At 42.1% G+C, this 26,655-nt stretch overlaps 1 protein-coding gene and 1 pseudogene across 2 annotated transcripts; both read left to right on the top strand.

Annotated features, from left to right (window-relative positions):
• Positions 1–7,494: 7,494 nt before the first annotated feature.
• On the top strand, positions 7,495–16,334 carry LOC310794066 (cell adhesion molecule 3-like). Its single transcript, XM_083655944.1, has 5 exons — positions 7,495–7,609; positions 12,313–12,600; positions 13,011–13,352; positions 14,734–14,982; positions 16,156–16,334. The coding sequence occupies exons 1-5, from the start codon at positions 7,540–7,542 to the stop codon at positions 16,329–16,331; spliced, it is 1,125 nt and encodes a 374-aa protein (XP_083512070.1). The 5' UTR covers positions 7,495–7,539; the 3' UTR covers positions 16,332–16,334.
• A 3,191-nt stretch (positions 16,335–19,525) lies between these two features.
• On the top strand, positions 19,526–23,860 carry LOC310793504 (hsp90 co-chaperone Cdc37-like; annotated as a pseudogene). Its single transcript has 8 exons — positions 19,526–19,600; positions 21,867–22,069; positions 22,105–22,159; positions 22,265–22,366; positions 22,525–22,640; positions 23,258–23,382; positions 23,515–23,703; positions 23,852–23,860. The product of its transcript is annotated as a hsp90 co-chaperone Cdc37-like (transcript).
• The last annotated feature ends 2,795 nt before the right edge of the window (positions 23,861–26,655 follow it).

Genomic DNA, 26,655 nt, shown 5'->3' with positions numbered 1-26,655 from the left:
TGGCAGGAAGCGGCTGTCTCCTGTGAGCAGTCCAGTCAAATCATAATCAGTCACCTAACAATGGTCTGTGGGATAAACACCCACAGCAAACAGCATTGAGTTAATGTAAAAAAAAAAATTGAAACACATAATAGACACAAACATTAAAATATAGCAAAGTGGATTTACTCTTCACTAGAACACCAATCTGGAAACCCAGAGTCTATCAGTCTGATGACTAAGAACTTAGTCAGACTGATAAGACTGGGTGCCCAGATTGGTGTTAAACCACTAACTCAATCTGAAGATTAAGATGGCAAAATAGTATCTATGTTGTAGAATGGAATTGAATCATTCTTCTCCCGCATGAGCAACACCTCTATTGCCGAGAGTGTGAAGGTGGGTAGCTTTGAGGCTTCTCAGGAAAACACTGAGGTATCACTTTGTTTGAACACTTCTCAGGAAAAGCTCTGAGGTATTCGTTGTTAACACTTCTCAGGAAAAACAGGTATCCATTTTGGAGCTTATTGATTATGAAACGAGGCCAATGGAACCAACATTTTCTCTGTCATTCAAATTACTACTTTGGAAAATAGAAAGAACTGACAGATACCTATTAAGATCAGACAAGACAGTATGACCTACTTTTGAATGGAGACCTCCACACATCTTCCTCAGTATATAGCAATAATGAAGATGAATATAACCCATGAGAATTGAATGCATGAGAGTAATCACAGAGGGAAACTGTTCTTAAGGAGGGTCCGGGAAATGCTCAACACAATGGTTTGTCGTTAAGGGCAAAAGAGCACATAGCGTTTCCAGTCTGATAATTTATTGTTGGTTAAAGGAAAGCTATGTGAAGTATGTGTGATCCAAAACTAAGGGTGTGTTAAATACACAGAGTGGCTGAGTCTAATGAGCCCTGATGCTTGCAGCTGTAATTAAATATATAATGAGGTGATTGAGGTTTTTTTCCATCATCATCATCATCATAACTTTATTTGTCTACCTCTTTTCAATACAAGTAACAATGTGTTTCACAGCAGTCGATAAATCATGTAAAACAGTCAATAGAAAAGAACACGCAAGCAATCAATATAAAATAGAACAAAGTAGAATAAACGTCACATTAAAAGCTGCCCGATAAAAATGGGTCTTAAGAAGTTAGGTAAAATGGGGGAACTGACTCTGCCAGCCTGATCTCCACTGGCAGGTTGTTCCAGAGTGGAGGGGCCCTTACAGTGAAGGCCCTGTCTCCTTTAGTTTTCAGCCTAGTCGACAGAGTGGAGGGGCCCTTACAGTGAGGGCCCTGTCTCCTTTAGTTTTCAGCCTAGTCGACAGAGTGGAGGGGCCCTCACAGTGAAGGTCCTGTCTCCTTTAGTTTTCAGCCTAGTCGACAGAGTGGAGGGGCCCTCACAGTGAAGGCCCTGTCTCCTTTAGTTTTCAGCCTAGTGGACAGAGTGGAGGGGCCCTTACAGTGAAGGCCCTGCCTCCTTTAGTTTTCAGCCTAATTGACAGAGTGGAGGGGCCCTCACAGTGAAGGCCCTGTCTCCTTTAGTTTTCAGCCTAGTTGACAGAGTGGAGGGGCCCTTACAGTGAAGGCCCTGTCTCCTTTAGTTTTCAGCCTAGTCGACAGAGTGGAGGGGCCCTTACAGTGAAGGCCCTGTCTCCTTTAGTTTTCAGCCTAGTCGACAGAGTGGAGGGGCCCTTACAGTGAAGGCCCTGTCTCCTTTAGTTTTCAGCCTAGTCGACAGAGTGGAGGGGCCCTTACAGTGAAGGCCCTGTCTCCTTTAGTTTTCAGCCTAGTCGACAGAGTGGAGGGGCCCTTACAGTGAAGGCCCTGTCTCCTTTAGTTTTCAGCCTAGTCGACAGAGTGGAGGGGCCCTTACAGTGAAGGCCCTGTCTCCTTTAGTTTTCAGCCTAGTCGACAGAGTGGAGGGGCCCTTAAGGCCTAAACATGGTCGTCCGTCCGCCTCGAATTGGAGCCGTCTCGCCGTCTGGCGGCGCCAGCGAGCCCTACATGCTCGGACGCCACTACGCCCTCCCTCCCTCCCTCCTGTGGAAGCTCCGTGTGAAAATGGCAGAGATTGTGTGCCAGGCAGTCTGAATGAAATTGAATGTAACGTTCCCAATTCTATGTATTAAATTCTAAAAAACGACCCTCAACATTTGGGAAGGCTAAGCCACACAACTAGTTCGTTATAATCTAACATCATGCTTTGAAAGGCGACTTTACGACGAAGAGCCAAGGCAACGGCCAATCACAACTCTCCTGCAGCTGTCGTCACGCACGTATCGTCGCCGTGAAGTCACATTTTCGAGCAGCCCCCGTCAGCCGACGGCGGCCCCTCCCCGTAGGATGGCGCTCCACCCGCCGTCACACGGGGAGGGCGGGGCGAGGCTCTGACGGACGACCATGTTTAGGCCTTTACAGTGAAGGCCCTGTCTCCTTTAGTTTTCGGCCTAGTCGACAGAGTGGAGGGGCCCTTACAGTGAAGGTCCTGTCTCCTTTAGTTTTCAGCCTAGTCGACAGAGTGGAGGGGCCCTTACAGTGAAGGCCCTGTCTCCTTTAGTTTTCAGCCTAGTCGACAGAGTGGAGGGGCCCTTACAGTGAAGGCTCTGTCTCCTTCAGTTTTCAGCCTAGTCGACAGAGTGGAGGGGCCCTTACAGTGAAGGCTCTGTCTCCTTTAGTTTTCAGCCTAGTCGACAGAGTGGAGGGGCCCTTACAGTGAAGGCTCTGTCTCCTTCAGTTTTCAGCCTAGTCGACAGAGTGGAGGGGCCCTTACAGTGAAGGCCCTGTCTCCTTTAGTTTTCAGCCTAGGCTGCGGAATGGCTAGCAATGCCCTACCAGAGCGTCTCAGGCTCATAGGGGCGAAATGTGTTACATTTGTTGCCTGAGTCTGAGTCAGTTTGCTCGTCATACACCCTTCCTGTATAAATAACTGACACAGCAGTAACACTTTAATGTTTTGGCATTTGATTACGCTACTTATCAGGAAATATGACGAGGACTGTTTTAGAAAAATACCTGACTTGGGAAATAAAAGGTTCCTGACAAAGCATATAGTCATCAAATCAATGTTTCTTATGTTGTGCAGTAGCTAGGCTACTGATAAAAAAAAAAAGTATTGGTCATTGTTGGTTAAAGGAAAGGTATGTGAAGTACAGAGGTGTGTGATCCAAAACTAATGGTGTGTGTGTGTGTGACAAAGGAATCCAGTGTGTGGTTCTGCAATACAACAGAGAGAAACAATATCAATATATATATCAATTAACATGCATGGTAACATGTAATATAATACAGGGTAAAGCAGCATAATACAACAAGAGGTACTTACTTGAGTCATTTACGCACACAAAATAAGGTGGAAGGACACTAGGGCTAAGAGGGGTTAAATACACAGAGTGGCTGAGTCTAATGAGCCCTGATGCTTGCAGCTGTAATTAAATATATAATGAGGTGATTGAGGTTTTTTTCCATCATCATCATAACTTTATTTGTATACCTCTTTTCAATACAAGTAACAATGTGTTTCACAGCAGTCGATAAATCATGTAAAACAGTCAATAGAAAAGAACACAAGCAATCAATATAAAATAGAACAAAGTAGAATAAACGTCACATTAAAAGCTGCTTGATAAAAATGGGTCTTAAAAAGTTAGGTAAAATGGGGGAACTGACTCTGCCAGCCTGATCTCCACTGGCAGGTTGTTCCAGAGTGGAGGGGCCCTTACAGTGAAGGCCCTGTCCCCTTACATGTAATTCAGTGGTTCTCAACGTGGGGTGGACCACCAGGGGTTCTCGAGGAGGTTCCAGGAGGTCCCCGACAAATTGACGAATTGTTAAGTTAAACTTCATCATTATTTCATTTACAAGTTATTTTGATCATAGTTTCACTGTTTTTTTCTACACCTACAAATGGGATTCAGACAAAATCATATCAAACAACTAGAGGGCACTTGGCAGAGTGCATATCTCTGCCACGGCGTGGTGTTAACGTGAATCCGTTTTGAATTTGGACGCCTTTGTGATTGGCTACCTCCATGGTCATGCCTCCTTTTGGCCAGTGGGCATGAAAAGTTAATCAGTTCATCCTTGGCTCATGACCAACCTTTCTACAAGGTTTCGTGGTGTTATGTGAATCCGTTAAGTGCCTTTTTGTGATTGAACATGCCCATTGCCATGCCACCTTTTGGCCAGCGGGGCATGGAACGTTAATCACTTCTTAAGTTGGCCCATGATCTGCTTCTCTGTCAAGTTTTGTGCAAATAGATATCCTGCCCACAAACAGACAAACAGGGGTGAAAACATAACCTCTCACCTCTCGCCAACTCCATCCATTCGAGGGAGGTCATAAAAAATATTCTTTGGGTTCGAGAGACAAAATCTCATCACTGATCTAACGGATGTCATTGTCAGCACAGCTTCGTGTTGTAGCAAGATCATTGACTGGTTCGGATGGGCACATATCCGTGACATAAAGCCCACAGTTTCCCTAATGGGCTATGAGGTTGGTGGTGGGGGGAGACGGGGAGACAGACTCTACATGGCACGCACATCCATCCAACCCAGCTGCGTGGCTCTGCTGTTCTTTTCTAAACACTCCCACCAGCTGTCATTTGAGTAGTGGAAATATATCACGCATGGACTTTGTGATATGGAGCCCCTTCCTCTGGACCAGAGGAAGGGAGGACTCCATATTGGGAGGGAGCCAGGATCACTGAAGTAAAAACACTGCAGTTTATGCATCTGGGGGAATAATTGATAAGAAAGCTTAAAGGAACAGTTCACAAAAAAAAAAAAGATCTGTCATCTCCTCCCCGTCATGCCAGTTGAAACAGGTGAAGTTTGTCCATACACACAGGGAGGTTGCCAGCACAACTCCATAGCAGCTTTCTCCAAAACTGAAGTCAGTGGGGACCAGATCTTCACAGTTCCAAAAAGACCTATATTTACACCATGATTTAGTGCAAATCTTAACTAGCTGGCTGAATTGCAGCAGATAATGGTCTTTCAATTCACATGTGTGATTTTTTTTTGTCTGTTTTTGTTTTGGAAATCTGGTCCTCATTGGAGAAGGCTGCTATGAAGTTGTGATGGCCTCCCTGTGTGTTTATGGACTAATAACACATTTCCCCTGTGCATCATTTGGCATGACACACAGCTAGATTATGACAGAATTTTCATTTTTTGGTGAACTATTCCTTTAAGAATGAATGCAGAGGGTGAGCAGGGTAGAAACAGGGAGAGAGGAGTACGGGAGTAACCTTTGCAGTATATTGATGAGATGGCAGGAGGCCTTCCAGGAAACGATAAACATCCCCTGGAAAGGAATGTTTGCTGCCAGCCATGCATGCGCCGCTCATTCCTGCTTCTTATCCACAAAGTCAACTTCCTTTCTTTCTCCACTGGTGTGTGGGCTACCTATAATACAGACCATAGCCTCAGAATTCGACTACTCATTTGTTTCTCTCATATCGTAGTCTCAGTCAACCCCCTGTGAATTCCACTGTGGGCTCCATTCTCAAAGGCCCTACTATACAAGCTACTATACAAGCTACTATACAGGCCCTACTATACAAAGGCCCATACATGCAAGCACAATAAAACAGTACTTGCCTTAAACTGTTGTCCATCGAACCGGGCTATTCGTGTTCTAAATATACAAGATAATTCAACCTTTTTTGCGGGAAAAACCATCAGACACAAATTATGATTCAAAGTAGAGTATTTTATATACATCTTGAAACATGACTTTAGGGGGTCTTTAAGTATTGTATAGTTTCCGATAGACCCTTTTCACGGGGGCCAAGGCAGAATAAACACGGGTGCAAGAAAAACACTAATGAGGGTTTCCTAATTCCAATCATGGAAGTTTGAAACCCTCATTCGTGTTTTGCTTGCACCTGTGTTAACCCTGCCTTTTCGACACAAAATGGCCCCCGTGAGAAGGGTCTATACCGCGCCGTTTTTGTCATGCCAGAGCCTGTAATTTCTGTTCTTCTGGATGTGTAATTATGGGTTTTCACCCATAGCCACAACAGAGAGGGGGCTGTTTTCACCCATAGCCACAACAGAGAGGGTGCTGTTTTCCCGCTGGGAAGTGGAATAACAACAACGTCCATTTTCAGTGGAAAAGACAGGCTGAGACAGGCTTTGGCATGATCAAAACGGCTCAGTATTGGAACTACACAATATTTAGAACACGAATAGTCCGGTTCGATGGACAACAACCTTGGGTTTAAGGCAAATACTGTTTTATTGTGATTGCATGCATGTATGAAAAGGTAGGGCCTTTGAGAATGGAGTGGAATTTGTGGGGGTTTGACTGAGACTATGATATGAGAGAAACAAATGAGCAGTCGAATTCTGAGGCTACAGACTTATGTGCACACGTTACACGTATGTATCCTTCCACCTATCCATCTGTTTGTCTGTTATGTATGTACGTAGGCTATGTATGTATGTATGTATGTATGTATAGTATAGTATGTATTGTATGTACAGTATCCTGATTATAGTAACTGGATTACAATCAGTTACTGTAATGTAATGTAATCAGTTACTTCCCAAGCCTGGTCACTGTGTTTGTGTCAGGCACCTTGAGATGTAGAAATTCCCCTGGTCTGGGTGGGGCAACTTATGCTTGAGAATTCTGAGAAAGGTTCGGTGTTTCCCCCCTATGGTTTCCCTCAGGCCCGCTCCAACCCATTACGCAGAGTACGCAGACTGCGTAGGGCATCACGTGACTGAGGGCACAAAAAAAAAAAAAAAAAAAAAAAATTTGTGCCCTCAGTCAGGCCACTCACTGAACAGCAGGCCAGGCGCCGCCTACTGGTTTACTAGTGGTTTTATTACTTTATTCAGGGTGCATCTCATTGTAAAATTGGACTCGGCCCAAATTGGGCTTCAAACGGCCCAAATTGGGCTTCAAGCGGCCCAAATCTGGCTTCAACCGGCCCAAATCTGGCTTCAACTGGCCCAAATCTGGCTTCAACTGGCCCAAATCGGGCTTCAGACGGTCCAAATCTGGCTTCAAACAGCCCAAATCTGGCTTCAAACGGCCCAAATTGGGCTTCAAACAGCCCAAATTTTTCGCCGCCGCCCTTCGGACGCCGGCACGCACGTCGGCCTGTATCGGCCTGGCCTGCTTGGTATCTAATGCCCGGCCTGAATTATGATCCCAGTCCGCCCCTGCTTGCATGTACAGTTTAACAATCACTTGTTTGCTGACATGTACAGTAATTCTAACAATTGTTTGTTTCCCACATGTAATGAAATGTGAGATACACTAGTATTGTTCATAATTAATGATTTTGCAGTCTTTCGTTTGACAGTTATTGAAAGTTTTACGGGGGGGGGGGGGGGGGGGCACCACAGAACAATTACGCTTAGGGCACCCAAATGGCCAGGAACGGCCCTGGTTTCCCTGGTCCGTGTCACGGACCTTTCCCCCACCCCCTGCCCGCTGTGTCTCTTTTCTTTCACTTTATCTTTTACTGTGACATAGGCGGCAAGCCATACTGGCTCTACCACAGCGTTAAGAAGTGGAAATAATGTTTTTTAAACTTTTTGTTGTTGTCTCTTGGTTGACGTTTCTGTGCATCCTCCGTGCATCTGGCTGTGGTAAGAGGCTTTTTAATTGGCTATATCGTTCAACTTTCTTCCCATTATGTGATTTGATGGCGTCTCTTGTTAGGAATTGTGTAAAGTAAACTCTCCTTTCAGATAGGCTAAATGCTAGCTAACGTACATAAAGCAATTGTTTTCATTTTAAGTTATTCAATGAATTAAATCGATATTTTTTGATAGTTTTGAAAGAGCTTTTAAATGCTTTTTCTCAGCGCAGTTTCACTTCATATATGGTAACCCGTGGTAACCCCCTCCACGTTGGGTAACAGGTTTGGTGTTGTGTAGCTTCCGTTAGTAGCCTCCTGGATAGCCAGCTAACATGACAGACTCAAGCCACGGCAGTCGTGGGATTTCACACACGTACTGTTTATTTACCACTTGTCGACCATATTTTATGCCTGGTCTCTATGGCACTAATCTCTCAACATACATAGATATAGATCGATAGGCTATAGTTTTACACACGCCACGTTGTTACTGAAGAGGAGACTGTTCTTGCGTCTTGCATGGAGGCAGACCATGGATGTATTAAAAGAACTGGATAGGGGACGTGCCACGCCCACCCATGCATTCGGACAGAGCTTGCTCATTGGCGCATGAAGCCATCACGGGGGCTTTTTCTTCCTGGTTTTACTTCCTGACAATGCAGCCCAAGGCGAAGTGCGCATGTGTGCGATGACGTGTTCCATGACGTCTCCCACCCCTCCCACCCATGGATTGTATTACAAGAAGAAAATACCCCCGTATACGGCTCTTAGTGGCTTCTGAAGAAAAAAATGCCCCATAAAAAATTAGTTGATAATTAAAAGAGTCGTTTTATACTTTGAGTGACACCCGGAAAAAATTCCCCTGGGTTTAACAGCTGCCGGAGTCCCCATGCAAGTGGATGGGAATTTTCCTTTCTGGGCTGCATGGCGTCATGTGACTTGCAATACAGAGCTTCGCCAGCATGTTCAAATGGCTTCATCAATTCCCATCAATTGCTGGGGGCTTGAGGCAGACTTGAGAACTGAAGAAGAGTAACGTAAAGCAAGTTGTTGCCGTAAAGTATGCCGTAAAGCCAATACAAAACAAGGAGCGCCCCGCAGTGGACCAATACGTTACTGCAACCAAATAATGTTCCAAAACAGAGGATCTCTAGGCATTTGTGTGACTGTTACAGTACATGACATAGCCTACCATAATTCATTTCAATGTCCGCTCTCGAAATCGCTGTCCGTTCTCAAGAGCTATTCAGTTGGTTCATGAAATCGCTGGGCTGCGTCAGAGCCGTATAATAGAAGAGTTCTGACATCTCCATTCACTCCAATGGACCAGTTTTTTTCCAGGAAGTAGAAAGTGGAACTCTTCAGTAAAAAAAAGCAGCACTGTCGAGTTGCATCAAAATAGACAGTGTTGTACTTTGAAATGAATCAAATTGTACATTATCGGCTTTATTTTAGCATGCAAAAGTAGCGCGAGACCCATTCCTGGCTGTTCATTGGCTAATGATTCTTGCATTTTGGTCCTCCGCTGACGCCACTCTCTCTCTAGAGGACACTAGGCTGCGTGCCTTCCAGTGTTGCTCCTGGCCAATCCCGGCGCCACAGGGCGTGGTTATTGCTTATCCTATGTGCGAATTAGAAATCACGCATCCCAGAGTAGTCCGTTACATGAAAGACCTGAAACACCTCAGGAACAATAACGAGAACAATCTACTCTGCCTGCCCTTTTTGTACAGTTGCCAAGTGTAGTCATACCTGTCGAGTTTGTTGTTGATATGCAGACCCAGATGCTGCAGATGGTTCTCCTTGCACCACAAAGCTTTACCATTTACCACAATGGTCTTGTCTCTTTGTCCTACTCTAGCTACAGTAGGCATTCCTCTGTAATCATTTCCCCCCACTGTCTATCATAAAAATTAGCTGTTCAAGTTTTACACTGACTTTATGTATATGTATATGTATATATATATATATATATATATATATATATATATATATATATATATATATATATATATATATATATATATACATATATATATTATACATATATATATATATGTGTGTGTGTGTGTGTGTGTGTGTGTGTGTGTGTGTGTGTGTGTGTGTGTGTGTGTGTGTGTGCGTCTGTGTATATATATATATAACATTTAAAAAACACGTAAAAAAGATCACCCATACAGTGAAGTTTGGCCTCGCCAACTTCCGATTCATCCGTCCTTTCCTGTCAACAGAAGCAGCCCTGCTTTACATGAACGCAATGATTCTTTCCCACCTATCATACTGTATAACTAGCTGGTCACAAGCAGGATCATCAACCTTTCACCAACTCCAGTCCCTCCATAAGCAAGCAATAAAGATCTTGGACAAGAAGCCCCGCCGTTACCACCACTGTCACATCATTAAAAAAGTACAACTTTCTCACCCTGGACAGTCTTAAAATATACAATGATGCCTGTCTTGTTTTTAAAATCCTGCATGGACTTGCCCCTCCACCAATGAATCAGTTTGTAGTAATAAAAAATAACACCAGACTCACGAGGTCAATCTCAAGAGGGGAATGTGTGGTTCCATTTAGAGGGAGCACTTTTAGTCGTTCAGCTTTCTCTGTCCGAGCCACACAGTACTGGAACAGTCTGCCTTTACATTTAAGGAGCTGCCCAACATTTGGACTATTTAAAAATACTTAAAAAAAATTGGCTTAAAGAACACCAGAGTTCTACTCATTTCTAAGTCCCCTTGTTTTTAATTTGAATTGTTTTATTGTTATACTGTGACCTGTTGACCATATTGTTAACTTGTCCAGGGACTACAGATGCAAATTAGCCTCTTGGCTAAATCTGACACATTTACACTGTAGTGTGAACTAAAGTGTGGATTGATGTGTATTGTCCCTGTCAAATAAATCTGAAATAATAATCAATAAAAAAAAATATATATATATATACATATATATATATACATACATACATTTTATATATATAAATATATAAAATTTGATATAATGTATATATATATATATATATATATATATATATATATATATATATATATATATTGTAGTGGAAAAACCCTGTTGAATGTGCCAGACAGATGGAAGCGTAGAAACACGTCAATGTCTTTTGAAAGTGAGCTTTTAATAAATCAGCTGATTGAGTAATTCACAAGTCACGTAACAGTGTGCTCTTATGAAGTACTAACCTAATGTGCATATCTTTATAGTAAAAAAAAAGGGTGGGGGCAACATTACATACAGAGGAAGTGCTACAGTATAACCACAGACAAAAACAAAGTCAGGATGTGACTAACTGTTAAAGTTAACCTCTGTCTTTACTGGAATTAGAAGACGCAACACCTTAACCACACCTGCCTGAAATGAACGTCCATATCACTTCAGAGAAGTGGTATTGCGACATCAGCAAAAGAACAGCGAGGTCAGATGGGGACAGGTTATGTCTTAGCAAAACAACATTTTCTATTACAATATATACAAAAATGCAAAAACCAAAATCTGCTAAATACATGTAGCTACAAACACAAATACAGTATACACGCACAAAAGCAGGACAATTGCTTATTTCAGTTATAATTGACTAGGCATCTCACGCGCTACACGGGCTCGGCCGCTGCGTGGCCTCGCCTGTAGCTCACTTGCTCTTATGACATCGCTGATGACCACTGTGTGTCATGGCCTCACCTGCTTTATGACATCGTAATAAGGGCAATCACCCAATTAAAAAAATCCAGCTCCGTCAGGTCACCTGCACAGCCCAGGGGCGGAAGCCATCGTCTCTGTCTGGTTCCTCCCGATTCTACCTACTTACTCCCATCACTTATATAGCCTCACACTGATGACATCACTGATGACAAATGACATCATCACTAAACTATAGCCTCAGCCTTAGGGCAATCAGCTTTATGGCGATTAATCTGCCTTAATTAAAAAATCCGGCTCCGTCAGGTCACCTGCACGGGTGCCCTTTACACATCCTGAAAGTTACAGCCCGATCGCACGTAAAACGGCATAGCTGTGGCCGAACACACAACCTGAAACAAACAAACAAACAAACATTGCCCACATACTAAATTTGATATATATCGATAGATATGAGAACACTAGCCTAGGTAAACCCAGCCCCCACGTGACCTGCTCTCTCAGTTCCCAGTCACTAGTGACTGAGAACAGGTCTGAGAGCAGGTCACGTGGGGGATGGGTTTACCCAGGCTATGAGAATACTACCCATGTTACACAGTAAGGCAGTGAATAAGGAGAGATTGACCATTCTTGGTAGTAAGCCAGATAGAAAGAAAGAAAAATGTGTGCAAGGTGGGCACTGGGCAGAATGAGCAATATAAAACTTTCCTTTTTAATAAAGCCTTCTCCTAGCTCTATGCATTTCCTTAGTTTCTCAGGCTTTTTATGTGATTTTTAATGTTCTTTTAATTATGTTTTTCTTTTGAATTATTATTATTTTATTTTATTTCTCTCTATGTTTTTATCTTTTAATTTTTATTATTTTATTATTTTATTTTTTATTTTTTTTTACCTCTGTAGCACTTTGGGATTTGGTCAAAATGAAAAGTGCAATATAAATACAATTTATTATTATTATTATTATTAACTGGTTATTAAGAGCACTAATTGATCATTTTACATCTATCCATAACGTAAAATCTAACTCATTGTCTGCTGTCTCTTTCTCCCCTTCACAGATCTTAAATGTGCAGACAAACCGGTATTCAGTCCAGCCAGACTGGTAGTGAGGCACGGTGACCCAGCCTCTGCCATTTGCACTGCATGTGAATATGTTTGTAATGGCACTGACAGCATCATTGGTTTGGAAGTGTCTGTGGGAGAAAAAATAACAAACGACTCCACCAGAACGATATCGTGGACGGTTGACAGTTTGACTGAATGGAAGTCGGCTCCCAAATGCTTTTATACTCTTGACGACGACGACGTCACTCAATGTTGCAGCAATCTGTTCATAACTTTATACCGTAAGTCACTTTACTGTTGAGCACAATGCTGCAACTACTCAACACTTCTATGGTGTGTGTGTAGGCTAATTCATGTCTTGTATGGTACAGCATGTTGGGCATGCTGTACCATACAAGCCACGGTGGTCCTTTTGCAGTGATGAAATTCATATCTCCAATAACTGTTGAATTAAAAGTGTCTGTATTTTCATTTCAAATAGTTCTTATATAAATTTGACAAAAGGCAAAGACCGCATGGATAATTAAGCTTGTTAAAATGCACACTTTGATTCAATCTTAGTTGCGTATTGCATGCTTTCTACGCTTATTTCTAGTCCCAACATTTAGTCTTATAATGTCATAATATCTAATTTGCTAATTACACTCCTTTGACGTGTCTGTCTGTCTGTCTTCCTCCCCCTGTCTCCCAGAGCCTCCATACAATGTGTCCATCAGCTATGTGAATCACTCTGGGCCGGTGCTTGAGGGCGGTCAGTACACTCTGCAGTGTGTGGTCAGGGACGTCGCTCCTGTGGAGAGCCTGGCTGTGACTTTCTACAGAGGCCAGGCGGCGCTCGGCCCTCCACAGTCCAGTAAGAACACACAGAAGACACCGCTGACCCAGACCTTCTCTCTGAACATCAAGCCCAGCAGAGAAGATGATGGAGTCCAGTACTGGTGTGAAGCCAGGCTGGACCTGGGACCTGAAGGGCCGCAAGGATCTGAAGGACCTCATGTGGTGAAATCGAACAACCTCGCCGCCTCGGTCCACTGTGAGTCTGACGATAAATCCAACACACCTTGACCTTTACCAACAGTATTGAGCCAGGTGCCAAAATATTGCCGTCATATGACTATCAAAAGGAGCACTCTCATGTTCCAGTTCAATACTTTCATCTCATCTCAAAAATGGAAATGTATTATTAAATCACCTTTTTTAAAGAGGTCAATTCTTTTTTAATCATTAATAATTAAAATTGTGCTCAGATTGAAATGTAAGTCAGATGGTCAATATACACCCAGATGGCTCAACTTACCTGACCTGGGGCAAGTTGAGCCAGAGGAACACTTTCTAAAAAGAAGTCATATTTTCAGGACCCTTTGTCACAGATTCGTTCTTATAATTTCAGTTGTTAGGAGACGTCTTGAAATAAGGGTAGATGTGTACTTCTGTCTCATTTTTCCTTCCCTTGAGGATGACATAAGTCAAAAGTGATTCATCTTACCCCACTCTCCCCATAAAATGTATATTAAATGTCTCACAGTCTTTAGAGAATGCGGTGGAACAGCTGATCACTGGTCATATCATCGGTCTCTTTTACAGTGAATGGGACCATTCGTTTATTCTTCATTTTTCTATTTGCAATTTTTCCAGTTCTCCTTGCTGTAGTAATGGATCTATTTCTGTTTTCCCCATGCTCCCCTCCTTCTCAACACACACACACACACACACACACACACACACACACACACACACACACACACACACACACACACACAGTTGGAAATCACAAGTGAAATCACAAGTGAACAAAGTAAGATCCAAAATCTCCAGAAACATCAGGGTTTTGAACAAAGTCAGACACTTTCTTAACCACAGATCCATGAACACTCTTTATTCCACGTTGATTTTACCACTTACTGTGTTGAGATCTGGGGTAATGCTTGCAAAACCACATTACAGACAGTTTGTACAGTACAGAAAAGAGCAATTACGAATAGTGAATAACGTTGGATTTACTGATCACACCAATTTATTATTTATAAAGTCAAAAACACAAAAATTCATGGACTTGGTGGATCAAAAAACAGCTTTAGTTGTGTATAAAGCCAGAAAAAACCTACTCCCGCCCAACATTCAAATCATGTTCAAAGAAAGAGAGGGGGGTTATGCCCTCAGAGGCGAACCAAATTGGAAACTACCCGTCTGTACCACAGTTATGAAAAGCAGGTGCATATCTGTCTGTGGTGTGAAGTTGTGGAACGCTTTACCGGAAGAATTAAAATACAGTAAGAATGTGTTGACCTTTAAAAAAAGGTACAAAGACATGATGATGGATAATTACAGACTGGTTCCCAGGTAACTGAATGATGTAAAAAATAATAATAATAATATAATAATTAAAAAAAAATCATTCATTCATTCATACACAGATCTGGCTCAGAGAGCATCTCCAGATCCGATCCAGATCACAGCAGGAGACACTCTAGCACTGAACTGCTCAGTGATGGGTAACCCCAGCCCCGCCTACAGCTGGACACTCCCCAAGGCTCCTCCCTCCTCCTCCGACGTGAGCGTTCTCACTATTGACTCTGTAGATTCTGACCATGAGGGGGAGTACGTGTGTGTTGCCAGCAACAACCTGGGAAATACCACAGTGACGTTTAAAGTGGATGTCCAAGGTAAGTTCCCCCCTGCTGTCCCACTGGTGACATTATTGACTGTAAAGTGAATTGAGAATTGATTCCGTTATCTTAAGGCAATGTTCCACTTAGTTTTAACACCACCATGAAAACCAGAATATAACCTACTCGCCAAGATCGGATGCCACTGGCTGGAAGGAGCTTGTGGCGTTGGGATTTTTGCTTTCCATTCATTTGAATCACCACAAATATAGCCTGAAGACATTTAACACATTGGTGAACAGATTCAACAACAGATCCACCTACTACTGGGATTTTCAACTGACTGTATGTAGGTCCAACGTTTTAGGACATAATTTCTCCAGATACCTTTTTTTTTTAAATAGAAGAGTGAGATGAGAAGATGAGAGAAACATAGTGTATTGATACCATTTAGGAGAGATAGGTCCTGTTTGGGAGACTGGATCTACTTTTATTTTTAAATACTAATTTTAGTGTAACCTCAGAATAAACATGTAAAATGAGCCTTGGCAGAAGACTGAGGTCTGGTGGTACCAGAATCTCTGGTCACAGGGGCAGCTTCTACCAACTGCTATCCGCCTCTTCAACGAGACCCGAATGCCCCCGCAAATAAGGACGTTATCCCCCTCTGCCCCTGCACAGCCGGCTTAGTAACCGGCCGGACTCCCCCCCCACTGACACTATCCTATACCCCCCATCACATGTCACTTTAAAGGACTTAATATCTTGCACTTTACATTGTTTTGATTGTTTTTCTCTATTGCTTTGTCTCTACTATTGATGTGACCGCTGCACTGCATACATGCCCTAAGTCAAATTCTTTGTAATCTGATGACTTACTGTGGCTATTCAAGTGAATCTTGACTCTTGAATCTGTTGGTGAGTCTGTGTTAAATGTGAGTTTTCAGGCCATATTTTTGTGGCATCATTCACATGAATGGGAATTAAAAATCAGAACGCTACAAACTCATCCCAGCTGCATCCGATCTTGGTGATTCACTTATATTACGATGGTCAAGACGTCAAGTGCCGAATAACCTCCATGGTTAAACTATGCTGAATATTGCTTTAAGGAAGGAAGTTCACTGTGACTGTGTGATTGTCTTTTGACCTTTTGCGATTGGTGTGACTTCTAATTTGATCTGTTCCTTCTTTCTTTGCCAACAACACCCTTCACTTGACTCGCTGCAGTCGACCTTCTGCCCATTATTGCAGGCCTGGTGGCAGCGGCTGTGCTTGTTATCATGGGCATCTCCTGCTTCGTTTACACCTCCCACCACAGACACACCCGAATGGGACACTACAGGCTGACAGATGTCTTCCGTTTACACAGGAGCCCCCACCATGTGCCCAATGGAGTAGACTAATACAGTCTACACCAGGGGTGCCCAATACGTCGATCGCGATCGACCGGTCGATCGCGAAGGTAGTGTGGTAGATCGCATGGCATTGAGGAAGATTTTTTTTTTTTTTTTTTTTTTTTTTCACTGTTTCCACTGTTTTTCCACTGTTTCCACTGTTTTCCACTGTATACTCAGTGTATATACTGTATATATAAATAAATATGTTTGGTAGATCACTTTGACCTGGTCATTTTAAAAGTAGCTCCCAAGCTGAAAAAGTTTGGGCACCCCTGGTCTACACAGTCTGTAGAGCGGCATGCAGAGACGTGGCTGGATTACCTATGTAGCCTATGTGTTTGTAGTGTGTATGTATGAGGCGCCGATTTCGCCACATTTAGCTCCAAACCACTTTTAAAAAGTGGTGTGAATTGTTTTCAATCACTTTTTACCCGATTTACAGCATTTTTGTTCAATCTTAAATCTACATGTTGAATCCAAATGCTAAATGTTATACTTGGTGAAACTATTTAGCTAATATACAAATAGTGTGAATTTGATTTAAGATTTGTGTTTTAGATTTAAACTTGAACATATAAAAATTGTTGTTTAACATTTAATATTTACTGTAGATGGGCATTATATTTAATATATTTTTTTTACAAGAAAGGTAAATATATATTTTTTTACACTTGGAGCTAAATGTGCAAAATGATGCTGTCAATTTCTGCATGTGCCACTTTACAATTGGCACCCCATGTATGTGTGTGTTTGTGTGTGTTTTGGCAGACAATGTACAGAAATATGACCCTGTATAGGCCCAAACAAGATGGTTGACACACTGTGACTGTGATTGTGGTGGTCAAAGGTCAAGGCCACTGTGACCTCTCGAATGCCATTTTCAAGCTTAATGCAATATCTCAGGAATGCCTTGACGGAGTTTCATCAAATTGGATGAACTGATTCGATTTTGATGGTTAAAGGTCAAAGTTCAAGGTCACTGTGACCTCACACACCAAATTTCCAAGCTCTGTAACACAACATCTCAGGAACGCCTTGACGGAATTTCTTCCAATTGCCTCAAATGGCGATTTGGACTCAAGAATGAACTAATGGCGGAGGCATAAATCCGCAATCCGCGGTGCGGTCGTTCTAGTTTTCTTTCAAATGTGTTACTTTCACTTATATGGAATCTCTTTATAGTGTATGGAATATATGGCAACAAGCAATTGTATGTGTCAAATGTTTCAAATTCAATTTTAATGCCATGATTCGTAGTATAGTAGCCTATAGTATTGTTTATTGTTTATTATGGATCCCCATTAGTCTGACTTCAGACTATTCTTCCTGGGGTCCCTGCAACATACAGAAAATACAAAACAATATAATGCAGTATTACACTGCACACAACAAAACAGTGAACAATGTTCACATTACAACCACAAGATTGTGTTAAAAATAAAATAAAATAAAAATAGTAATAAAAAAAAGTAAAGCTAAACTAAATAATAAACATCAACATAGTCATACAAGGGCATACTGCCCTAATAATGCACATATTTTCACACATATTTTCATGGAGAATGCACACATTTTCCATGAACACGAATATCCAATAGAGCAAGAGACTTGGAAAAGAATAGAAAAAACAAAAACACAGAACTCAGACACAACTAAGTACAATATCTTTGCGAAGGACTGCTTCCTTTAGCTTCTTTTTAAAAGTATATGTATTGTTGATCTTGGTAAGATGTGTTGGTAGCCTATTCCAATATGAAACAGCTCTATACATGACAGTTTTCTTAAGTGCGTTGGTTCTTGGAAGAGGTGGAAGCGCAGGCCTGTGGCCTGTCTGGTGTCATAGCCATGTCTGTCATATGTGGAGATTAGTTGTGAAAATAATAAGGTTGTATAGTGTAGTATAGTATATACATAGTATAGTAGCCTGTTGGGAAATTTACTGTAACTATTCAACTAATTCACTCATAGACTGTAAAATTTCAACAGTTGTTCTCAATCTATCTGGTCTAATGCTCTGTTCCTGTTTTTCTGCCTGTGACCTCAGAAATCCTAATCTATCATGAACTGTCCTGTTGTCCTGCAATGTCAGCAATGTAACTGTCTCCATTTAGAACACAATGAATGCTCTGTATGCTCATCAAAATCTACTGTAGGCTATGCCTCTGTATCAGCACTAACTTATTTGTTCTGTCAGCAAAATATGCCTACTTTAACAATATCTTTCTCTCTGAAGAACTGTACCCATGCAGCCTTTATTCTTAGTCTTCTTTCATGAGACCTTAAATTGTATTAAATATATCCAAGTAAGCCGAACCTCTGACTCAAGAACTTTTACTTTAATTATTTACATCAGTATAGTATGATATAGTGTAGTGTAGTATATCACAGTAGCCTATAGTAGAGCAGCAAGTGTTGTATATAAAATGGAATTTGCCTGCATGTACTGTTTGCCTTTCATTATCAAATAAAGAGACTGTGGTTGACATATAATATATGTCAACCACAGTCACAAATATTATACGTTCATAATATAAACATAGGCTACCTCGACCGCAATGGTGGGGGCCCTTGCTGGCGACGCTAAACTTTTAGCTAACCTGTTTGCATCTATGTTCGCAATGGCATCCCAAGTATCATCATACTATTATGGGATGTGATGCGAACAGTTGTATTATGGGATGTGCGTTTCGCAGGCAACGACACGTTGACATGTTTTGGAACAGTGCTGCACGCTGGCACAATGCTCCTAAAAAGCAAAATGCGTAATTGTTTTGAATGATTTGGCATCTTCTATTACTGTCAACACCAGCATTGCTGTATTCTAATAATATGCCATAAAGTTTTATTGAAATTTTGGGGAGAGCAGAAAAAAAAGCAATTATTTTCTGGCCTGGCGGGGGCGCCGTTGGCCTGGCGGGCCCGCCAGGCCTGTAGAATGGTAGTGAAAACACTGGTGTATGACTCCCCTCATATGTTAACTTACAACCATAGATTGTATAAATAAATGGACGTAGCAGGATAAAACCCGGCTCAAGGAAGTAACAAATGAGGGGAGTCATACACCAAAAGTCAAAGTTAAAACAATAAGTTAACTACTGTAAATCTAAGGGAAAATTTAGACAACACAAACTACATTAAACAAACGAACAAAAGGTGCATCGGTGAGGAGGGAGAGAGACTCTGAAGGTCTTCTAACTCCAATGAGCGCACCGGGTCCAGGTGCACCCAATCAGCCTAATGACCCCAACACCAGGAGGCTCCTGCGAGCCAGGAGAGTGGGAGAGGGTCATCATAAAAGCTCAAATCTCATTGGATAGCGCACTGTGGGACAAAATCTTCATCAAATTGGGATTTGTAGTGTAATTTGTGTCAGTTTAGTGGTTCTTGATGTGAAAAAGTTTGAGAACCACTTTCACAGCCTATCTGTAGAATGAAGAGTCAAGGCTTGCCAAGATGGGGAGTCCCAAATAAAAGCTGTCACTGTCTCTATCTTGCTGTTTGGGCTTGACACACAGGAGCACTTTAGTGTTTAAAATCCCTTCTGTGTCATCCCCCCTTTTACTTTGTGTGCATAATATTATTTGGTCATTAACTCATTCAGGCTGCTGGGTTTACCACCCAACAGGGTGGCTAGCCATATTTTCTTTTGGGATTTGTTTGTTGATGGGGAATGGGTCTCTGAACTGTATGACTTACTACAGGAATGTGGTCTGGAAGACCATTATTTCCAAAGAAAAACTGTGAATGTGGAGGAGTTTAAAAATCGAATCCGGGTTAAATGTCTACAATCCTGGGCTGAAGAAATTTGGCAAAAGCCAAAATTAAGAACATATTGTTTATTTAAAAAAGATTATAAATGTGAAAAATATGTTTTGTATAATTTGTCAAAAAGTCAGAGATCACTCTGTGCACAGATAAGATGTGGCATCCTACCATTACATATTGAAACAGGAAGATACAGAGGGGTAGCTGAGGAGGATAGAATATGTGAATATTGTGAGTTGAATGAGGTGGAAAATGAAATTCATTTCATTTTATATTGTCCTTTGTATCATGACTTGAGAGAAACAATGTTTAAAAGAGTCCATACTCCTGAGCTAAATATGATAGATAGTGAGAACGGAGTAATACTCGAATTTCTTTTTGATAATATTTTTGCATTCTCTGAATTTCTTTCTAAAGCATGGGACAGGAGGAGAAGGTTGACGTATAACTGATAAAGTAAAGTTTATTTTCTATTTATTTTTTCGTTCTATTTTCGTATTCAGTGCAGGTATGTATGAATGTATATGTATGTATATGTATAGGCATATTATGTCTGCATGTATATATACTCTCTAATTTGGGCTGCACTGAAAGCTTCTGGTTGGGTAACATACCAGAATGTTATGTTTTGTTAAATATTGAATGTTGATGTGTCTGATAATCCCATGTGGGATGGGTCATGTAATTGTCCTGACACGAAAATAAAATATTCATTCATTCAAAAAATATTCATTCATTCTTTTGAGAAGATAATCAAATGAGGCTGGACCAGTCATTTTGAACCATGTCCTAATCATGATGACCCAGTGTCAGATGTGAGAAGAAAACATCCGCAGGATATTTGGCATCCCGCTCCCTTAGTTCCCACTTTCATGTAACATCAAAACAAACCTTATCTCCTCCCTGTTCCAATCATCCCACTCTAAACCCTGCCACCCATCCCCGTCTTATTCAAGGAGAACTTCACAGAAGAACAACGCTGATTTATTTTGCACATCATCTCACACATATCCGATTCTGAAGACAGTTATTGAGAGTTGATTTGAGTTCATTGATTTGAGATTTTGAGTTGGACCAGTGATGAGACTAACAATGATTCAGTGCCTTCTGATGACATCACTGGTCTGTCCAACTAAATGGATGCCTGCCAAAGTGTTTACAGTTTTTGGATATGTGTGAGATCATGTGCAAAATAATAGCACATTCCATTTGTATTGGCAACTAGGAATATCCCAGTTGGGTGATGTCACACCCGAGTTGACCGCGTTCCCGTAAAATACCCGGGAAACCAGCCATGGTTATAGCCCTAGGCAGGCTAGCACATTCCTACCATTAACAGTTGATAACAACACATTTTGTGGTATTTTGAGCATACAAACACCATAGAAACATGTCCACAGATAGATGCTAGACAGTACTATGTGTACAAATGAATAATGAATGAGACACAAATTAGATAAGTGCTAATAACCAGTATTTACCATACTAAAACTTTTACCACTGTTGAAGTGCGGAGCTGCCGTCTTGGATTTTGAGGTCGGGGCAGGTGAGACACCCCCTCGAGATTGGGGCGGTCAGGTGATGACGTCACAAGGCGTCCCCTGACCTTTGACCTTGTAAAAATCCTATTTCCCAATAGCCTACAGATAAAATACGACATAAATCAGCTTTGCTTTTCGGTGTAGTTATTCTTTAACTTGACAAGCGCCACTTATTGTTTTCATCTTTCCTTTATCGCTCCAACTGCCCCCACCCACTCTGGCCGTGCCGCGAAAGGTCCGTTTGGAGCGAATGGCCGAGTTTCAGCAGAGAGGGGAGGATTTGGAAAATAACCTAGCAGAGTGCAAGAGGCGGATAGAGGAGGCCCAGGGACGACTTGGGGAGCTGGAGGGAGAGGAGGAGGATGATGATGATGAAAGGAAGGCTGAGCTGAGTGAAACCCAAGCAAAGGTGAACAAACTGAGGAGGGATGAAAAGCAGTTTGAGAAAACGATGGAGGAATACTGGCGAGAAGAGAGAAGAAAGCGCCCTGGAATGTAGACACACTCGGCAAGGATGGCTTCAGTAAGGTGAGGCAAAGACAAAGGCCACATACTTTGTACATTTCAGAGGTACAAGTGCATGTGACTTATCCTTATTGCTCTATTTGAGCTCTCTTCTGTCTTGTTTTCTAGACTGTGCTGAACATCAAGCCTGCAGCAATGAAGGAAGCAGATGAGGGGAAGGCGGCAAAACACCAGACATTTGTAAGTATGAGAAGGAAATCAAAAACTTTGGTAATTTTTTTTAGGATTGATATGACTTTGATGGTACGTTTGTTGTCTTTATCTTTCTGCTCCCTTTCTTTGTCCATTTCTCTAAAAGATATTCTCATTCACTCTGTTCAATATCCTTAAACCCGTTGGTTGCTCTTGTCTTGTATTTTGTGTGCCAGGCATGATGCGGCGCTGGGACGACAGTCAGAAGTACCTGTCAGACAACCCACACCTGGTGTGTGAAGAGACGGCCACTTACCTTGTTGTCATGTGTATTGACTTGGAGGTGGAAGAGGTGAGTGCACTGTTTCTGTGTATACGTTTTGGATTTTTGAAACAACTATTTCGACCATGGGAACTCAGTGGTTCCCAACCGTTTTCCTTAACGGACCCCTATTCTATCGCTGAGTAAACAGACGACCCCTGACAAAGTGACATATTTATGAATATTATGATATTCAATGCATAACAAGATGACAGAACAACTGATAACTGCACAATTAACCACCCAAATACTGAACGCAATAGGCTATCTTGTGTAAAACAGGTAATCTGGATGAGCATTGAGCAGATTATTTGAATAATGCATCAGAGATTAGTTTTCCTGATATTATTTGAAAGATTTTATGCAATTCTCTGTATTGTTTATATTTAACTATCACACACAGTCTACTTATTATGCTTATTTTTGGACAAATGTAGTGTTTTCTTCTCCCTGATGCTTGGCCGTTGTTCTGTTAGCTCTTTGGTTATACTTTTCTAATGCAAGGCGAGGCTGTTTAGCAGAGAGTGAATATAGCTTGTGTTCATGTCTTCACCATGCCCTTATCCTTGTTTACTACATTTAATTCCTTTCTTCACAGAGGCTTTGGCGACCTCTAGTGGGAACCATTGTTGTAAACGTTCCTTCAGAAATGCATGCATTGATGGAGCAGGTGGCCCACCAGACCATAGTGATGCAGTTCATCCTGGAGTTGGCTTGTGTACTGCAGATCGACCCTCGGGGTTGCTTCAGACAATTCTTCTCCAAGATCAAGGTTTGTAGGAGAATGCTAGGTCACTTTGTATGCCTATGTCTTTGTCTGTCTGGTCGCTTTCCTCTGTGCTATTATCTGTGTGTGTTTTTTAGTGTGTGTGGGATTACGGCCATGTCAGTGTGTCTGTGTCAGACTGCTGACAAGCTGTACCAAGATGAGTTCAACCAGGAGCTTGAGTCTCTGAAGGAGCGTGTCCGTGAGCATGCCGAGGTCCGCATAGAGGATGCTCTGAACTAAGGAGCTGGAGGAGGAGGAGAGGCAGACGAGACTGTGCCCAGGTGGTAGGTAGACCCTGTCGAGGTCTACCAATCACTGCCTGAGGTAATTGATACACATATCTATTTACGGTAATCATACACAAACTTTAAATTACATGGTCAAGCAGTGGCTTGAGCAGAGGTTACAGCTTCTCTGAATGTCTGGTGAAGGTTACACATCAATCTGTTAACAGTAATCTGTTTGTTGATAGGCTACCTGATCCTCACTCTCTTCACCAGATACATATTCACTTAGATGACCTGGTTTCTTCCTTACTCTAGAAGGCTATCTGGCAGGCTCATCATGGTTAGTCTGATCCACCGGATCCACCCGATCTACTATGAATCACCTCATTCAATGGAAAGGAATTGCTTCACAACTCCATCCCAGAGAATGGGGACATTTTGAAACAATTCCTTGCCATTGAATGAGGTGATTCATAGTAGATCAGGTGTCTGATCTGCCTATAGGTGCTTGGCTGTTCACCTCATGCATCGTTAGTGGACCTGGGTCCTGAGCATGTTCTGTAGCCTACTCACATCAGTATTCTTCTGCCTGGCCTTGCTAGCCCTATTTTGCACCTCAAAATCATCATCATCAGGCGTCACATCAGTCTGTGTCTGCCGCTGTACAGTTAGTAATAATAATAGTAATAGTAATAATAGTAATTTATTTCGGTCCATTTGTCAGTTTCACATAAATGCACTGCAGTAATAATGTAGGCTACATTATACAATAAGGGGACTGAAAAGGTGTAATATGAATACCTACCCTTTTTACATTTCAATACATGAAACACAAAATAAGACAGTTGCAAGAATCAATTAACAACGAAAAGCAATATTTACTATAGAAGCATTAAGATAGTTGTGTATACTTGGTTATACTAAGGTTTTGTATAGGCTATTTATGAAGCCCTCTAAGTTTAAACATTTTTCTGAATTTAAATTTAGCTATTTAAATGAAACAAGTTTGCATGCGACTTGATTATTTTGTAATTGATTTGTGTAAATGTCAAGTTGCATGAGTCATGGCGATTATGTTTCATGCAATTTGCAACCTGCAACTAGCTATCTAACGCTAACGTTTTACCGTGTCAAGCCAGCCTTATGCACAGATGTGGAATGGAATTTATTACCGGCGGCTGCTTCATTTAAAATGTCATTATGTTAAACCTTACAGCCGAAAGATGGCCCACTACTATCGCGGCTACTATCGTTAGCTAACTAGCATAGCATTAGCATGCTAACTTATTCTCACCTAACACTAACAGTCAACATTGTGACGAACCTCCAGTTTGTTTGTGCAGCGATCCTAACGTGCACAGAGCCTGCGCTAGATTTATGAACAAGGTTAGAAACTATTAAAACTACAACTTTCTTCTTCTGTGGTGGGTTCAACTTTCTCTGTGAGCTTGTTTATTGATCATAACACACACACACAAAATGCAGATAGCCAAAACTTCGGTTGATTTAAATATGTGTTAATGTTAATAATTCAATTCAGACAGATTAACATCAAGTCAATGAAGAACATGTCAGGACATGTCCAGTTGAAATATTGACCGCCTGTGATTGGCCGACTTGTATCCGGCTCGTACGTTGAGTGGCTCTGACAGAGGGGCGGGGCTTATGAAAGGTGTAACAAACACTGCTTGACGTCGTCGTCATTCCGCAGCAAGTTCTTCACCGAGCAGCATGGAAACCTTTACCGTAGCCGTTAGTAGCCGTAGCGACCTACTTATTTATCTCGATGGTAGCGACCCTTTCGAGAGCAGCTGGAGCCAGGTCGAGCCTTGGGGCCCCGCCTGGAGCCCAAGCGGACCTGACCTCCTGCCGGCAGCAGCAGAGGACAGTTGGAGCCAGGCGAGCGCCGCCTCCTCCTTCTGGAGCAGCGAACCAGCCGACCCTCCGCCCGCCATCATCCGGGCAGAAAGCCCCTGGGGCGCCTGCAACACCCCACGCCCACCTCACCCTGAGGAAGAGGCGGAGTGGCCCCCCAGCACTCCATGGAGCATCCCCGCGGTGCTGTCGTCAGGCACCTGCGACTACGTGGTGCAGGATTTGCTGGGCGAGGGTTCCTTCGGCAAGGTGGCCCGGTGCCTGAAGACCGACACCGGCACAGCAGTGGCGGTGAAGGTCTTGAGGCAGGGCGCTGAGGCCTTGGTGGACTACGACGCAGAGGTAGGCCTCGTTAAGAGATCGTTTTATCATCTACTTCGACGATAATTCTCATGATGAATGTTAAAATGTTTAACATCAGCTCGTGTGTGTTTTTTTTTATACATCAGCTCGTGTTAGCTTAACGTAAGTTAGCTGTTACTTTGGCGTCAGACATTGCTAACATCTTAAACATGGCGTTCTCCTGTGAAGAGAGAGTTTGGCTATACGCACATCGTCGACGGGTGCTGGGTTAAAAGTAGAGCATTTGAAGGAAGTAGGCCCGCACAACAGAACTCCGTTTTTTTTTTAACTTTATTTGGTCAAAGGAACAACGTTTCAATTGAAACGTTGTTCCTTTTACCAAATAGGCTAAAGTAAAAAAGACGGAGTTCTGGTGTGCGGGCCTACTTCCTTCAAGTTATCATGTGAAGAATCGTGTTTTTTTTTATACATCAGCTGGTGTTAGCTTAACGTAAATTAGGTTAGCTGTGGTTAGGTTAGCTGTTACTTTGGCGTCAGACACTGCTAACATCTTAAACATGGCGTCATCCTGTGAAGAATCAACTTTGTCTAACACTTCTAAACTGTCCTGTCATCAACACTATCGAGGAATGTCTCCCACTCCCCCAAATACACAGAGTCTCTGTATTTGGGGGAACATAACATAACGGCCGTTAATGTAAACACACAGCTAACTGAGCTACACTTAGGTTATCTTGTGTTATGTAACGTTGCAGTCTGAGCCATCTTACATACTGGTATGTGCTGTATCAACATTGCAGTCTAATAAACTATGATGACCAATTTGACAACTAAAGACTTTCTGTATATTTTAATAGGTTTGTAAGTACAC

The sequence above is a fragment of the Poromitra crassiceps genome, assembly GCF_964638095.1.
Source record: "Poromitra crassiceps genome assembly, chromosome: 19".
Lineage (NCBI taxonomy): Eukaryota > Metazoa > Chordata > Actinopteri > Beryciformes > Melamphaidae > Poromitra > Poromitra crassiceps.
The sequence above is the reverse complement of the archived record's forward strand: the minus strand, read 5'-3'. Positions and strand labels throughout refer to the sequence as shown.

What these genes read in the sequence shown, in the direction of transcription:
- LOC310794066 (XM_083655944.1), top strand. Translation starts at nt 7,540, where the DNA reads ATGTTTTTTAAACTTTTTGTTGTTGTCTCTTGGTTGACGTTTCTGTGC. An exon ending in CCTCCGTGCATCTGGCTGTG is followed by an intron (nt 7,610 to 12,312) that starts GTAAGAGGCTTT and finishes TCCCCTTCACAG; the next exon opens with ATCTTAAATGTGCAGACAAA. An exon ending in GTTTAAAGTGGATGTCCAAG is followed by an intron (nt 14,983 to 16,155) that starts GTAAGTTCCCCC and finishes GACTCGCTGCAG; the next exon opens with TCGACCTTCTGCCCATTATT.